The sequence below is a fragment of the Oncorhynchus kisutch genome, linkage group LG16, assembly GCF_002021735.2.
Source record: "Oncorhynchus kisutch isolate 150728-3 linkage group LG16, Okis_V2, whole genome shotgun sequence".
NCBI classification, from domain to species: Eukaryota; Metazoa; Chordata; class Actinopteri; order Salmoniformes; family Salmonidae; genus Oncorhynchus; species Oncorhynchus kisutch.
Window position 1 is genome coordinate 42,029,796 of NC_034189.2, and position 17,247 is coordinate 42,047,042.

Genomic DNA, 17,247 nt, shown 5'->3' on the forward strand with positions numbered 1-17,247 from the left:
TGTGACTATAAATAAAAGTAATTAATTCAGCCACCCAAGAGTGACATCCAAACATTCTCTCTCCCATCTCTCTCTCTCTAACTGAAACATACAAGATCCATAACAGACACAGAAGATCCATAAGATGATCTCAAAAAACGTATTTAATTAATAGTAGCCTTTCTAAATCTGGTTAAATGTGCATGGCTACCAACGGTGCACTCCATGCCCAAAATCATATCCAAAGGTGACCATTTCATATTTGGACGCAATTAAACAGTCACTGATCTGCGTGTGTGGGATATGAGTGATTGAAGAATTGCTTCCATACCACGATCTTTCATCACGTGGTACGTTTTTACGATTTATCCTCATCCAATTTCACTGGAATTCCGCAGCCTAGTCTCTCGAACCCCAGAGCTCGCCCTCGTTCAGCGCTGCGCCTCACATTCCTCGCAGCAGAATGTGCTCTCACACATTGATGCCACGGATCCATCTAAGGGTTTTGCTTTCGTTTTAAGTTCACCTGGTCTGATGTGTTCCTCTATAGTGTCATTTGGGAGAGGATGTTGCTTCTCATTTACGCAATTTTGCTTGGAATTTTCCTCAAAACAGGTATGCTAAACTTTGGAGACTGCGTAATCTTACATGTGTTGGCTTGCTGCGTTGTATTCTGATGCTGAGAGCATTTCCTCAAGTGATGTGTCAACGTTTCCAGGTATTCCAATCTAATTCAAGTTTGGATTATGTTTAAATGATTTTGGGGAGCTTTTTTGTCGGATGAAAACAATTTCATCGTTTTCAGAAGTCCAGTAGAGGTCTGGTAATGCCAACAGGGAGGCGCGCAGGAGGTCACCATTGCAGATCAAATCATCTCGTTAAATGCATTTATAACTGTCTTGGAATAAGAAATTGTGACATAGACTCTTGGATTTAACATTTTTAATGACACTTGTGCTCCAGCTAGAGAAAATATGTCACCTTAGGTCATAATTGCGTCTGTAAAACTATTGCGCCATATGACTTGTACAAAGGCACATTTTCAAAATGCTACTTAAGCTACTATTTTACATATCTTTGCTTAAATGTAATGATATTGTTTAAAAAGTAAATGCTACATAATAGAGCATGCCATGCTGAAACATTGACCATTATTCCATATTTGGAGCGTCTTTCTGATCTTACAATTGCCCTGCGTGGCATGCTAATTAGGCTATTGAATGTTCCGATGAATTGCTACTAAACATGACTAGACACCCTTACAGGTGAAGAATGTATTCACACATTTTATAAAGCAGAGGGACATGTTGAGGCCGCTCATTATCAATAGCCAATTAATAGCTCTCTAATTACACAGATGTAATTCAACACTTTTTTTTTTTTACAGGTGTAGGCATTCCATCAAGCTCAAATGATAAGCAACTTGATTGATCAACAGTTGTCAGCTCAGGTGAATGTAATAAACTCAAGCACCATTTTTTTAATGGGTGTTAAAGGAGCTGAAATCACTAAATATGCAGAGAATAACAAAGCTGTCTCTCTTCAGATGACTGTGGAAGGAAAATACACCATTTAAGATAGATGACGGCAAATAAACCTATTTCTCAATCCACATGGGTCACCTTATAGAAATGATGTGGGAATAATGTATACAAACGGTGGTAATGTAGTTAAAAAAAAGGTTCAGGTAAAATGACAATGATAATCTATGTCAATGGAATAGTCCGCATTGTCATTCCAACATACATCCAACGATCAGCCGCTCAGAGCTTTTCCAGTCCATATTTCCAGTTCAACACATGGCACATGGCATATGAGCAGTGGCCTGTAAGAACTTGATCTCGCCAAAAATGCCTCTGGTGTAAATAACACACAAATGTTCTCTCCGTTCCGAGTTGGATGTGCTGCATTTGGTTAACATACTCACTCCTTAAACATAATCTTCGCTGTTAGCAGAAAATACTTCTAAATAACTTGAGGATGTTTTTACCTCAGTGAAAACTGTATTGAAGAACAATATGAAAAGTATAGACAATATGTACGTACATAACTTTATGCTTGCCTAAATGTTAATTATATAGAGTATAAATAGCCAGTGGTTTGTAGAGGACAAATACATTACAGTCTAGGATGTGTTTAGGCACTTTATGAGACTCTATTGCTCAGTAGATGGATGGAGTTTTGAAGCATTTATCTGGTTTTAAAGTAATTACGCTCTGATTTTTGTTTTGGATCCTTTTCAATTGAATTTGTACTTGATGGCGCTGTTAGACTGGGAGAAGAATGACTGTCGCCATTTCAATAATTAGAACACGGTACTAACTGTCATGGAGAACAAATTACCTGAAACTGTGGCGCTTGAGAACATTTTGAATGATTGTTTATCATTGCACAGTCATGCATGTTTCTGCTAAACCCAGAATCAGATTGTGCTATCCATCCGGTATCCTCGGTTAAATTCTCTCGATTTTTCTTCCCTGTGAAACATCTTTGCATGAATAGCCAACCATCTGTCATTCTTAGTTAATCTCAATTTCCATTTAATCCCAATGAGTCAAGTTAGAAGGAATTCATCTCATTTGAAGTCAGTGCTGGAGCAACAGCTTCATTGAGTGTGTGGATAAAAACACTTGGTCTGAAACACTCTGGCTTGGTTGTTTTGACCTGTAGTAGTCAGAATGGCAATTATTATTTTAGTGTGTAAAGTTGAGTCGCCTTTTTCCCTGCACAGATACAGTATGCCCAGCTTACACGGACAATTATGTCTGACGGCTCTATATTAAGTTTAGTTGCCAAGTACATGAGAGTATGGATTTATATTGTTGAAACGTGTTTGTTCATTATTTTCAGTCAAAATTCCTTTATCATGACTCCAGACCGGTTTGTGCACCAAACAGCTCCTCTCTGCTGTGTTTCTTTGTTGTCATGACAAACGTGTATGTAGTCAGAGAAGTATGTGTTTGTGTGACTCATCAGTGCTTTCTGTGGTGGGGTACAGAAATGTCATCATATTAGCTCAAAGTCCTATTGTCTGATATTTGCAACATGTCCGCATGTGTAAGGATAGCGTCAACATCGTCTCTCCCACATTAACTGCTCTTTGAGATAATCTTCACACTTGTGATTCATCAAGGAGATCCCGTCTTGCAAATAGGGACCAAGTTGACTTTCAAAATGCCAGCAAAGAGACTTTTTCGTTTCAAAGATGGATTTGTCTCTCCTCGAGGATACAGTTCCTGATCTGTGGTAATGGCAATAGATCACGAAAACACATTATTCTTGATTAGCTGGGAGGAAAACATGGGAGGCTGAAAGGCTCCAGATGATGGGATAATGCTAATGACTGAACTGCGGACCTGGGTGCACGGCATAACATTTTCAAATCTTTCAAACGAGATTTTAGGCCTAATCTTTCAAATAGTTTCAGCGTTTCGATCGAGCCTGCCTGGAGTGCCAGCTTGCACTTTTCTGACAACTCCATTGGTTCCACTGTGCCGGGAAAGCTCAATCAAGCACAGCCAAAATAAATTTGAAAGAATTTGCCTGTAGTCTCTCTTGACCAACATTCATAGACTAATGAGATACTATATGCCAGATACAGGTGAACTGTGGACTTAAACATTTTTTTTAACTCCTTGCGGTTCTTCCTGTCTCTCTCTTGTACAGGCTATGCTCTCCAGATCCAATGTTACCAGTGTGAGGAGGTGAAAAACAATGAATGCTCCACGCCGGAGTTCATTGTCAACTGCACGGTCAACGTGCAGGACATGTGTCAGAAGGAGGTACTGGTGAAGAAGGATGGTAAGAAAACAGAGTCTCCTGAGCAGTCCCATTCCGTTCCTCATTTGTTCTTCATTGGATAGAGCTAGTGGGAGAAGTAGTCCCTTCTCGCAGACGCTGTATCTCCACCACAGCAGAGCGTGAGCTTCAGTCTGACGAGAGAGACCTGTGAGAGAGAGACAGGAAGGTTGGGGGATCTGTTTTGTGTCAGAAGGGTGGGGCCGGATTCGAACCCACGCCAACACAATATAAATGTATTCTGCAGCTAGACCACCCCAGGCCACACTGCCTTCTCTGACACCTACCTTGCCATGCAAAACCAAGCCACACCGGACTGTGACACTTTTTAACATGTGACCTAAATACGGTATATTTTCCTCTTTCATGTACTTCCACTCTATCTCAGTGGAACTGATCTATAAGATCTCCTTGTAACATCAACACATTTTATTTATTTGATTTTTTATTTCACCTTTATTTAACCAGGTAGGCTAGTTGAGAACAAGTTCTCATTCGCAACTGCGACCTGGCCAAGATAAAGCATAGCAGTGTGAACAGACAACAACACAGAGTTACACATGGAGTCAACAATAAACAAGTCAATAACATAGTAGAAAAAAATCATCTATATACATTGTGTGCAAAAGGCATGAGGAGGTAGGCAATAAATAGGCCATAGGAGTGAATAATTACAATTTAGCAGATTAACACTGAATGAGTTCATAAACTAGGCCTACATGCCCACTACATCAATTGGGACCTACAGTGTATCAACGCATCTCCATAGATGAAGATGCTATTACCATAGTTAATTCATGGTTTATGGCTCATATTATTTTAATGGGATTATCCCAAAGGGTGGTTAACCCCTTGGTTGCTGGTTGCTGTACTCAGTTGATCCATGCAATATTTTTTATTATAAACTGGGTGGTTCGAGCCCTGAATGCTGATTGGCTGACAGCCGTGGTATATCAGACATTTATTTGTACTGCTGTAATTACATTGGTAACCAGTTTATAATAGCAGCAAGACACCTCAGGGGTTTGTGGTATATGGCAAATATAACACAATTAAAGGCTGTATCCAGGCACTATGAGTTGTGTCGTGCATAAGAACAGCCATTAGTAGTGGTATATACATATAGTGGCCCATACACCACACCCCTTCGTGCCTTATTGCTTAACCCTCCTGCCGTGTTGCGGTCAAATTGGACTGATTTTCAAGTTCTCTCTGAAAAACGTAGTTAATTTAATCGGATTGTCATTAGGTTCCATGACTTTGTCCACACAGGGCTTCTGAACACACAAATTACATTTGGATGATTTTCATAATATTTTGTTTTTTTTATTGAACTTTTGTACACCTGTGGTGTTCCTAATTAGAAATGAATGGGTGAGAATACAATTAATGTATACAATTGAGTTCAGGCACATGCCCATTCATCAGATGGACACACTTCCTCTCCCAGACACCCACATGCATGTGTGTTTGAGCACACACACACACACACACACACACACACACACACACACACACACACACACACACACACACACACACACACACACACACACACACACACACACACATCACTCCCCTTCTTGGCTTCCATGGCAGCCCCCACAGGAACCTTTCCCCAATAGAATCTTTCCCCCACGGGAACCACACCTGTTGGCATTCTCACAAACAATCGCAACATTGTTTCAATAATATATAGAACATTTCTCGCAGCTCTGGTGTACAAAGCTTTTTTGAGGCCTTTCTCACAATTCATTCTGTGGCAGCACAATGACCAAATGATTTATTGTATGTGAGGCTCTTGATCATATCTTTGATCATAACACTGGTGAGGAGGAGAGAGTCCTTGTTAAACTTTGACACAAAGTAGTCTGTGATGAATAGAACAATATGTTTCATCTGAGTATTTGTTATAGACAAAATAATCCATAAATATGCTTTTTTTTTTCATCTCAAAAACGAGTTGTATGAGCTCAGGTCAATGAGGCCTACAGGCCATTAATAGCAAATAGAAGTTCAAAACATGTAATGTTCACAAGAACTATAAGTTGATAAAAACATCTAACACAACATTAGGTAATAATATATGGATTATTATGGATTTATAATCAGCTATAATGGGGGCGGTCATTTTGGACCCGGGAACACAGAATTAATAAACATGAAACTAACACAACAAGAGGGTTAATGAGAGAACGCCCTTCAAACACACTAGGCCTATTGATCTTACCACATCCAATGTTATGTACAGCATGTCACTTGTGTTCAAATGTATGCTTCCAATTACAAGAGCATAAAAAAAGTGTACCAAAACCGTCATGGCAAGATTGTCTTTAGCGAGTGTTTTATGCCCAAACTGTCTCTGAACGTGATGGTTGACAAGATTCATCACTCAAAGGCAATAATCTACGGCAATAATGTCATGAACAAATGTACACTATGTGTAATGCTGTGTAATGGTTTGAATAACCTTGAGATAAGGATGCACTTTTGTGTGAAATGCACATGCTTACAGTATATTCACACATCTTTTCCAGCCTCTGCACTCTTTAGAAAGGTCTTCTGAGTCATTTGATTCAAATGCGATGTTGGCAAAGGGATTCTTATGTGCTCCTGTATAAGCAGATAAACAGAAAATTCATGCAAACTTTTATTCTAACATGAAACCTTCTAGTAATGTTGGTAATGAATAAGTTCCTTAATTTAATCATTTCCTATAATGTCAACCTGAGACCAGGAGCCTAACTAGTTATCTTTATGTGCAGCAACTGCAATTTATCCGAAATAATGAATTTGCAAATTACCACATCGTTATCGGTGGAAAGAAACACTTGCATAATGTGTGTATGATATGTGAAGACATCTGTAACATAATCCTCAGGGAAAGTTGGCTTTTGCACGTGAATTGGTGCCAGCTTGGTCTCTACCCATTCCTCCCCCCAACAAAGGTTTGGGGACTTGGTTTGTTTGACTGTCAGTTCTAAATGTGCATAGTGATGAAGTATGGAACAAAGCAGAGGGTTAATTAAGCTGAAGTTGCATTGTTAGTTCTGTCAAACTTAATAGCAGTAATCAGGGGCTGATGCAGACCGAAATGCTCTACTTTTGTCTTAAAGGCTTGTCTGACGTCTTTGAGACAAAACAAGAATATTGTATTGCATTTACACATTTACACTTTGTCTGACAGCTCATCGGTTATTATTTCAAGAGAAAGACGAGTAAATTAGAGCAGTAAAGTTTTGATGTAACTTTTAACATGACTAGCAGTTCTCTTCCCCCCACCCCCTTTCATCTACCTCTTTCATCTACTTCCTCTTTACTCTTTCATTTGAACTTTTCTCGACACGTCACTTAAACGTCGACGGGTGTCACGCGTTATACCACAGTTACAATGCGATGTAAGACTTGTCGTAAGCACTTTATGAACCCCTTCTCACAATAACAGCTCTTTGCAGTCTGCTGACACATTTCAGCAGAGAACACATGATAGACCTGGCATTAAGAAATTATAAGCGCCCATATATGCTTATAACATGTACGGATGCTTATAGATTCAGTGGAGCTTGAGTCAAATCTCCAGGGTCACCTTGCATTTCTTTGTGTAGTGTCTATTTCCTAGGAAGGAGTAGGGAGAAATGGGAGTTGAGTCCCTGCAAGGTGTTCATTTATCAGGCAGGGAGAAGCAGGCTTTCTTACCACCTCCTGTGGTAAGACTTCATGGCACAACAATGTTTCCATGAAATCAAAACACTCTTATTCATGTGCATTCTCTCGCCACCATTTAAATCAAAGCATTGTTTTGTTGTAAATTGTTCCATCGTTTGAGAGCATTATATTCTGTCGAGGTGACATTCCCAATGTAATATTTCTTATAACGGCTCGACAAAGGTTCTAGGCACTTAGAGGATCACCTCCCAGTAATATGAACCATTCCAGTATTGATCAGGATAAAGTTCTGTTAAATTGCAAATAGCACTGAATTACAATATAGTCTACGTCTCAAGAATTTCTCACTTGGCTAAGATCCTATGGCAAATATGTTCAAAATCACCACATTTTTTTGATGTGTAATTGTTATTGCTGTTTATTTGTGGGAAAAAAGGTAGATTAGATATTGCTTTGTCTGATTTTCACAGATATTTGCTTTACGTACAAGAACAAGCACTGTAAAAGGGTGCGAGACTTGGCATAGGCCAGGCATAACGTAAAACAGACACAGTCATGAACAAAAAAGACAGTTGACGGACTTTTACCCCTCCCTTCCCCAGTGCTTGTGCTACCTCAGTTTGCTATGAGACTTGGCTCAGTTTCACCAACGGTGTCATCTCCCTTGACCTGGACATCCTGTATAGCTTTGCACTACTCCTGACCACTTCTCTCTCTCCTTCTTCAGGCATATTTTACCGCAAGTCCTGCGCCTCGTCCGGGGCATGCCTCATATCCTCGTCAGGCTACCAGCAGTTCTGCACTGGAAGGATCAACTCTGTGTGCATCTCCTGTTGTAACACACCGCTCTGCAATGGGCCCCGGAAGAAGAACCGCCCGGTCCCGTCGGCCGCCAACTCTTCATTTTCCTCCCTTCTTTTTCTTCTGGTCTCCCTCACGCTGGTCTCCCTCTCTCTGACATAGACCGAGAGGCCTCCATTTGTCCCCTGCTCTATCCAAAGACAACACTAGAGTATTATGAGAATACATATAGGCTACAGTACATAACCGTACGTAGTGTATTGGCCACATCAGACTCTAGTGTTGTCTTTGGAGAGGAATCCTATACATAAGAGACTATCCCAGGAGGTTGGTGGCAACTTAATTGGGGAGAACGAGCTCGTGGTAATGGCTGGATCAGAATGAGTGGAATGGTATCAAAGACATCAAGCACATGGTTTCCAGGTGGTTGATGGCATTCCATTTGCTCCTTTCCGGCCGTTCTTATGAGCCGTCCTCCCCTCAGCAGCCTCCTGTGGACTCTACAGCATCATCTTTGGATCGGATACTCAAGAGCTTAAGACTCTTTGGAAGGATCCCCTTTTATAATCCTGGTGTTTTGAGTTTTTGAGAACTGAATGCTTGCCATTGCCTCCTTCTTCTTCGTCCCTCCCTTGCCCTCCAATCCCCCCTTGCTTACTCTGTAGGTTCCCTATTGGGGGCAATGGGCACTGACCTCATCAACGTCGGTGGTCTCCTGTTTATAGGAAGATCGAACGCTTCAGATCAATACTCCTGATGATTAGGAGTCAGACGTGATCATAGTCAGTGAGTATTCAGCAGCCGTTTAGCTGTGAGAATTGTGTTAACTCATCATGGATCTGAGTGTAGAGATGGTACTGTCAGTTGAGGACATTGAGCAGTGAGTTGTAGGGATTTTGGAGATATATTTAGATGTCTGCATCATTTACTACTCATACAAGTTCTTGTTACAGTAAGTACTAACTGCAGGATCTCATGTCTTATATCATTTGTAAGTACAGATGTGTGATCTTAATTTGACCAGTTTCTCACAGCAGGAACATATTCCTACAGCAACAAATCCTACAGAAATGTGAATTATTGTGTGGGTTATAATTAATGGACATTTTCGTAGGGTTTGATACATTTTTTGTTTGGGCAAACCAACATTTTAAAGTGGAAAATACAACTTTAGAAGCCTTTAAAAACCTTGAATACACTACAAGTTTGCTTTTCCTGCTGTGCAGAAAATTCCCTGCAAAAACAGGGTGATCAAATTAAGATCCTACATCTGTATATACCCAATTACTTTCTTGGACTTCAAATATTTTGCTGGAAGACACAAGGGATTTGTTCTTAAACGTTATATAAATTGACATACACTACTGTTCAAAAGTTTGGTTCACTTAGAAATGCCCTTGTTTTTTAAAGAAAAGCACATTTTTTGTCCATTAAAATAACATCAAATTGATCCGAAATACAGTGTAGACATTGTTAATGTTGTAAATGACTATTGTAGCTGGAAATAACAGACTTTTTACGGAATATCTACATAGGCGTGCAGAGGCCCATTATCAGCAACCATCACTCCTGTGTTCCAATGGCACATTGTGTTAGCTAATCCGAGTTTATCATTTTAAAAGGCTAATTGGTCATTAGAAAACCCTTTTGCAATTATGTTAGCACAGCTGGAAGCTGTTGTGCTGATTAAAGAAGCAATTAAACTGGCCTTCTTTAGACTAGTTGAGTATCTGGAGCATCAGCATTTGTGGGTTCGATTACAGGCTTAAAATGGCCAGAAACAAAGAAATTCCTTCTTAAACTCGTCAGTCTATTTTTGTTCTGAGAAATTAAGGCTATTCCATGCGAGAAATTGCCAAGAAACTGAAGATCTCGTACAACGCTGTGTACTACTCACTTCACAGAACAAACTGGCCCTAACCAGAATAGAAAGAGGAGTGGGAGGCCCCGGTGTAAAACTGAGCAAGAGGACAAGCACATTAGAGTGTCTAGTTTGAAAACACAAGTCCTCAACTGGCAGCTTTATTAAATAGTACCCGCAAAACACCAGTCTCAACGTCAACAGTGAAGAGGCGACTCCGGGATGCTGGCCTTCTAGGGAGAGTTGCAAAGAAAAAGCCATCTCTCAGAATGGCCAGTAAAAAGAAAAGATTAAGATGGGCAAAAGAACACAGACACTGGACAGAGGAACTCTGCCTAGAAGGCCAGCCTCCCAGAGTAGCCTTAATTTCTCAGAACAAGAATAGACTGATGAGTTTCAGAAGAAAGTTATTTGTTTCTGGCCATTTTAAGCCTGTAATCAAACCCACAAATGCTGATGCTCCAGACACTCAACTAGTCTAAAGAAGGCCAGTTTAATTGCTTCTTTAATCAGCACAGCAGTTTTTATAATGATCAATTAGCCTTTTAAAATGATAAACTTTGATTAGCTAACATAATGTGCCATTGGAACACAGGAGTGAAGGTTGCTGATAATGGGCCACTGTACGCCTATGTATCTACTGTTTCCAGCGACAATAGTCATTTACAACATTAACAATGTCTACACTGTATTTCTGGTCAATTTTATGTATATTAATGGTTAAAAAAATGTGATTTTCTTTAAAAAAAACAAGGACATATTTATGTGATCCCAAACTTTTGAACGGTAGCGTATTCAATAACCTGTTATTAGCTGTAGTCATTTACAGGATGATAATAATAATCTGTATCAACATCCAGTTTCAACTTTAAAATCTTTTTGGGGGGTGTGGTTCTTCAAGTATATTTGAAGTCATTCAACAGTCCTTATAGTATATCTCCGCTTTTTAGTTGTAGAGCTTATGCAGTTCCGTTATTCATAACTGATTCACAAGTTCACATTAAGGACATTTCAATGCAGATATGCATATTATACCAGTTTCTGTACAGACATGAGATATGTGGCTGTCATTGCCGGGAAGGTCAGATATAAGTATTGGTTATTGTAGCTACCTGCTAAAACTGCTTAGAGGAGCTTTTTAGTGTAGTTGCTCATCTGGAACTATTGATGATGTTAGTATAATGCTCATTCAGCAGCATACGTCCTTTGCAACACATTGACTCACGGAACGCTCACCACGCTCGGTGTGTTGTGGAATGGATCACATAGCTATAAGTGGAGAGGCATAGTTGATGGATGCATTTACTCAACAATGCATCATGTACAAATATTGCTCATACTTTTATGTCTTACTGAAATCATATTCTCTCTCTTTCTATTGATGTTTCCTATCTGATGGATTGTCACTTGAAAGTACCAGAGAGAGCACAAACACAACTACAATATTTTGGATTGTGTAAAATGATCCACATGAACCATTGGAGTGAGTGACTGGTCGAAATGTTTCTATTGACCCCTGAAACTGACGTCACTCACGTATATCAGAGTGTATATGACAACTGAATGTTGAAGTGACAATGTGGAGTTAATTTGACAAAAGAGTACAGACAACAGTGCAGTAGGAAATATATGACGGGGTGTTTATTTATGTTGGCTAGTGTTTCTTTCTTGGTTCTTGTACCATGGGCTTTTGCCAGTCATAGTCAGTATTAGCTTAGCAGTAGCTTTACAGTCATCTACTTTGTCTTTCTTTTCAGCTGATTCTATTGTCAATTGATGAGTTATTTATTCTGCTGAAAAGGCAGCACAGAGACTGAAGGGAAGACCATTCTTTTTGAAATACAGCATATATGAAATGTAAATAGATTTCAGAAACATATCTAATAACTTACTCTCATTACTCCAATACAATTGTATTTGATTTGATTTGATTTATTCATTGGCCATTATAATTATTGAAAGGCTTTGTAAAGAGATTAATGTAAGAAGTATGTCATAATGCATCCTTCAAATTAAAAGATAGTGGTTAAATTAAACGATAATGATACAGCTTTTTTTCCTTATTTGATGTTTATCTTGAATGTGTAAGGCATTGAACTAACAGGTAGACATGTTTAACAGAATTTTTTTGATGGTCTCCCTTAATTGGTCTTCTGTGAAGAGTGATTGTATATTCTGCCCATGTGAAATGCAAATAAAGAGTTGTGACCAAAAAAAGTGCTTCTGAAACAGCAGACTCGCCATTCTGTTTTCAATATGTAATAAACAAATAACATATTTATAATAACATTTTTGATTTGATTAGTTGCTTTTTTTCAAAGGGCAGTTTAAGTTGAACGACCTCGGGCATCTTATAATGCCAACCTCCTTTGTTGGGGAGTTAAGGCTTGTCTGTAAATGAGACATGGGCCTAGTTAGGTCAGCCTCACACTGGGAGAGAGAGATGGGGGAAGAGAGCAAGGGAGAGAGGGATGCCCGACACAGCCGTGCACCACGTTTAAATGAGAGACACAGGGTGACGGAGGCTGTGAAATATCCTGTCTCGGAGCCTAGCTTGAAATTTCAGTGACCTCCAGCGGCTAGGGTTTATCTTATTATTCACCACCAGACACAGTACGCACCATGTGGACCTTGCTCCATTTATTGCACCGTCTGGAAAATGGATATCACAGGGAGATGTGCCTGCATTTCATATTTCTGTAACTTCCACACAGCTAGATGTAGGCTAGGGCAGAATGGAAAACATTGAAGTGGTTTCATCGATTAACGTTGACATCTACAGTTTTATTTTTATTTTATTTTATTTTACCTTTATTTAACCAGGTAGGCAAGTTGAGAACAAGTTCTCATTTACAATTGCGACCTGGCCAAGATAAAGCAAAGCAGTTCGACAGATAAAACGACACAGAGTTACACATGGAGTAAAAACAAACATACAGTCAATAATGCAGTATAAACAAGTCTATATACAATGTGAGCAAATGAGGTGAGAAGGGAGGTAAAGGCAAAAAAGGCCATGATGGCAAAGTAAATACAATATAGCAAGTAAAATACTGGAATGGTAGTTTTGCAATGGAAGAATGTGCAAAGTAGAAATAAAAAAATAATGGGGTGCAAAGGAGCAAAATAAATAAATAAATTAAAATTAAATACAGTTGGGAAAGAGGTAGTTGTTTGGGCTAAATTATAGGTGGGCTATGTACAGGTGCAGTAATCTGTGAGCTGCTCTGACAGTTGGTGCTTAAAGCTAGTGAGGGAGATAAGTGTTTCCAGTTTCAGAGATTTTTGTAGTTCGTTCCAGTCATTGGCAGCAGAGAACTGGAAGGAGAGGCGGCCAAAGAAAGAATTGGTTTTGGGGGTGACTAGAGAGATATACCTGCTGGAGCGTGTGCTACAGGTGGGAGATGCTATGGTGACCAGCGAGCTGAGATAAGGGGGGACTTTACCTAGCAGGGTCTTGTAGATGACATGGAGCCAGTGGGTTTGGCGACGAGTATGAAGCGAGGGCCAGCCAACGAGAGCGTACAGGTCGCAATGGTGGGTAGTATATGGGGCTTTGGTGATAAAACGGATTGCACTGTGATAGACTGCATCCAATTTGTTGAGTAGGGTATTGGAGGCTATTTTGTAAATGACATCGCCAAAGTCGAGGATTGGTAGGATGGTCAGTTTTACAAGGGTATGTTTGGCAGCATGAGTGAAGGATGCTTTGTTGCGAAATAGGAAGCCAATTCTAGATTTAACTTTGGATTGGAGATGTTTGATATGGGTCTGGAAGGAGAGTTTACAGTCTAACCAGACACCTAAGTATTTGTAGTTGTCCACGTATTCTAAGTCAGAGCCGTCCAGAGTAGTGATGTTGGACAGGCGGGTAGGTGCAGGTAGCGATCGGTTGAAGAGCATGCATTTAGTTTTACTTGTATTTAAGAGCAATTGGAGGCCACGGAAGGAGAGTTGTATGGCATTGAAGCTTGCCTGGAGGGTTGTTAACACAGTTTCCAAAGAAGGGCCGGAAGTATACAGAATGGTGTCGTCTGCGTAGAGGTGGATCAGGGACTCACCAGCAGCAAGAGCGACCTCATTGATGTATACAGAGAAGAGAGTCGGTCCAAGAATTGAACCCTGTGGCACCCCCATAGAGACTGCCAGAGGTCCGGACAGCAGACCCTCCGATTTGACACACTGAACTCTATCAGAGAAGTAGTTGGTGAACCAGGCGAGGCAATCATTTGAGAAACCAAGGCTGTCGAGTCTGCCGATGAGGATATGGTGATTGACAGAGTCGAAAGCCTTGGCCAGATCAATGAATACGGCTGCACAGTAATGTTTCTTATCGATGGCGGTTAAGATATCGTTTAGGACCTTGAGCGTGGCTGAGGTGCACCCATGACCAGCTCTGGCTCTGAAGTCGGAAGTTTACATGCACCTTAGCCAAATACATTTAAACTCAGTTAATCACAATTCCTGACATTTAATCCTAGTAAAAATGCCCTGTTTTAGGTTAGGATCACCACTTTATTTTAAGAATGTGAAATGTCAGAATAATAGTAGAGAGAATGAATTATTTCAGCTTTTATTTCTTTCATCACATTCCCAGTGAGTCAGAAGTTTACATACACTCAATTAGTATTTGGTAGCATTGCCTTTAAATTGTTTAACTCGGGGCAAACGTTTCAGGTAGCCTTCCACAAGCTTCCCACAATAAGTTGGGTGAATTTTGGCCCATTCCTCCTGACAGAGCTGGTGTAACTGAGTCAGGTTTGTAGGCCTCCTTGCTCACACACACTTTTTCAGTTCTGCCCACAAATGTTCTATAGGATTGAGGTCAGGGCTTTGTGATGGCCACTCCAATACCTTGACTTTGTTGTCCTTAAGCCATTTTGCCACAAATGTGGAAGTATGCTTGGGGTCATTGTCCATTTGGAAGACCCATTTGCAACCAAGCGTTAACTTCCTGACTGATATCTTGAGATGTTGCTTCAATATATCTACATAATTTCACCATGATGTCAAGCAAAGAGGCACTGAGATTGAAGGTAATCCTTCACACATCCACAGGTACAACTCCAATTGACTCAAATGATGTCAATTAGCCTATCAGAATTAGCCTATCAGAAGTCATGACATACTTTTCTGGAATTTTCCAAGCTGTTTAAAGGCACAGTCAACTTAGTGTATGTAAACTTCTGACCCAATGGAATTGTGATACAGTGAATTATAAGTGAAATAATCTGTCGGTTAACAATTGTTGGAAAAATTACTTGTGTTACACAGAGTAGATGTCCTAACCGACTTGCCAAAACTATAGTTTGTTAACAAGAAATTTGTGGAGTGTTTGAAAAATGAGTTTTAATGACTCCAACCTAAGTTGTATGTAAACTTCCGACTTCAACTGTAAATGGACAAAGCATCCACCCACGCACCTGTTTCACCACTCCCAATTTCCAATGACCACCAACTGTTGTAATTCCATTATTACAGACAATACTAATGCAATAGACCTTAATTTGAGATTTTTTTCTCAAAGATTACATCATTAGGTTTCTCTAATGACAACTATAATTGTGTTGGAATATGACGACCCATTCGTGACCACTTATTAACCAGGTCTTAACAACATTGTCACTGTTTCGCTGTTTAGCCTTGAACAAACTAGTGTTACCATTATAATATCTGTCCATTTAACAACAATAATTCATTCCATTTGTCATGCACATTTCTCACACCCAAGATGCTACATTCTCCCCAACAGTAGGTGAGGGACTAAATCAACTGTACCGTATCATGCTACTTTCTGCCGTCCACTTTGCGTACCACACGATCATTCACTTTACATTGTCACCAACTTCAATTATCATGCTACGAAAAGCAATAAGGAGTTCGGTGCAGAGGCCAATTATAACCAAGCTGCTTCTTGCCATTCATTCATACACGTGGAAGTACACGTTTCACTGCAGTCAGGCATGAACAAGCAGGTGCTAACAAGCAAAACGATCATTTGCTCCAGGCAAGGAAAGAAAGTAGAGGATGGTGCAGTATGTAGGTTTCTCTATGGTATAAGAAACTATCGATTAGACCTTTGACGGTGATACAGCTCAAATCCGTGTGTAAGAGAGATCAGCTGTGTCAGGGTCGTCCTCTGTCTTCCTGGTGTGTGCGGTGACAAACAGCCCAGTGGAGTCATAATGTATGCAATGGGCAAGTCTTACGCAACACTCGAGGCAACACAGACGGATGTGGCTCGAAGCAATAGAGTGATATTCTATCAGATGTCTTGAAATATACCTTGATGGTGCATTTCAAAAACATTGCAAGTGCAACATTTGTTTACAAAATGGAGCCTTTGGCTTTCTCTCACTACGCATCTGTCTGGGGAGAGAGGGCCACACTGGCTCCTCATACAAAAGAGGAGAATGAAGTATAGTTGACATAAATGTTATAACAAGGCTGGTGGAAAATGTCAGCGAAATAAGTTTTTTTTTGGTCAACAGTCAGCAGAAAGTCTGATGTGTCCTCTGCGAGCATGATTGGGCTTCTCCTGGAGTTAGCAATATCTCTGTGTGCGGGTTTCTAATATCATAGACAAAAGCCCAGACTGCCCACTTTAGAGATAGTCACTGCTGGTTTTCATTCTGACCTGATAAAGGCAAAGAAAATAAGAGATCACAATTTAAAACTCATGAATAAAAACACCTAGAGAGCGGTATGAATACAAAGCGGCCATGATTGAAAACCTCCTCTCTAATGGTACTCTACACTGTTTCTCACAATGTCTTGCTGCTTTTTTCAAGCATCTTGGAGGGGAATACAATTACACTAGAACACATTGAAGATGTGATTGTTATGGCTTCTCAACAAATAAACTTTTAGGAAAATAGTTTTAGGCGTTAAACAAGATAACGTGCATTTCAGAAGGGGCTGCTGCAGGCATAAGGGATTTAGAAACCGATTCTATGCGTCTCTCTAAGGCTGAGTTTAGATTTTTTTGTGTGTAATTGGCCTATTGTCCAATCAGTCAGCTCTGAAAAATATGTTAAATGAATGGGCTAATGTGACTGATCAAAACACCAATTAGTGGAAATAAATATAAAAATTGGACTGCCTGTGTAAATGCAGCCAAAATGACATTGTCTGTCAGTCTC

The 17,247-nt window shown here is 40.0% G+C and overlaps 1 protein-coding gene across 1 annotated transcript; it reads left to right on the top strand.

Annotated features, from left to right (window-relative positions):
• The first annotated feature begins 373 nt into the window (after positions 1–373).
• On the top strand, positions 374–12,314 carry LOC109878185 (ly6/PLAUR domain-containing protein 1). The gene is made up of 3 exons (XM_020470419.2): positions 374–594; positions 3,646–3,780; positions 8,171–12,314. The coding sequence occupies exons 1-3, from the start codon at positions 546–548 to the stop codon at positions 8,404–8,406; spliced, it is 420 nt and encodes a 139-aa protein (XP_020326008.1). The 5' UTR covers positions 374–545; the 3' UTR covers positions 8,407–12,314.
• Positions 12,315–17,247: the final 4,933 nt, after the last annotated feature.

Excerpts from the sequence above, each read along its gene's own strand:
- LOC109878185 (XM_020470419.2), top strand. The coding sequence starts at position 546 with ATGTTGCTTCTCATTTACGCAATTTTGCTTGGAATTTTCCTCAAAACA. Across the intron at positions 595-3,645 it reads TGGAATTTTCCTCAAAACAG|GCTATGCTCTCCAGATCCAA; the intron begins GTATGCTAAACT and ends TCTCTTGTACAG. Across the intron at positions 3,781-8,170 it reads GGTACTGGTGAAGAAGGATG|GCATATTTTACCGCAAGTCC; the intron begins GTAAGAAAACAG and ends CTCCTTCTTCAG.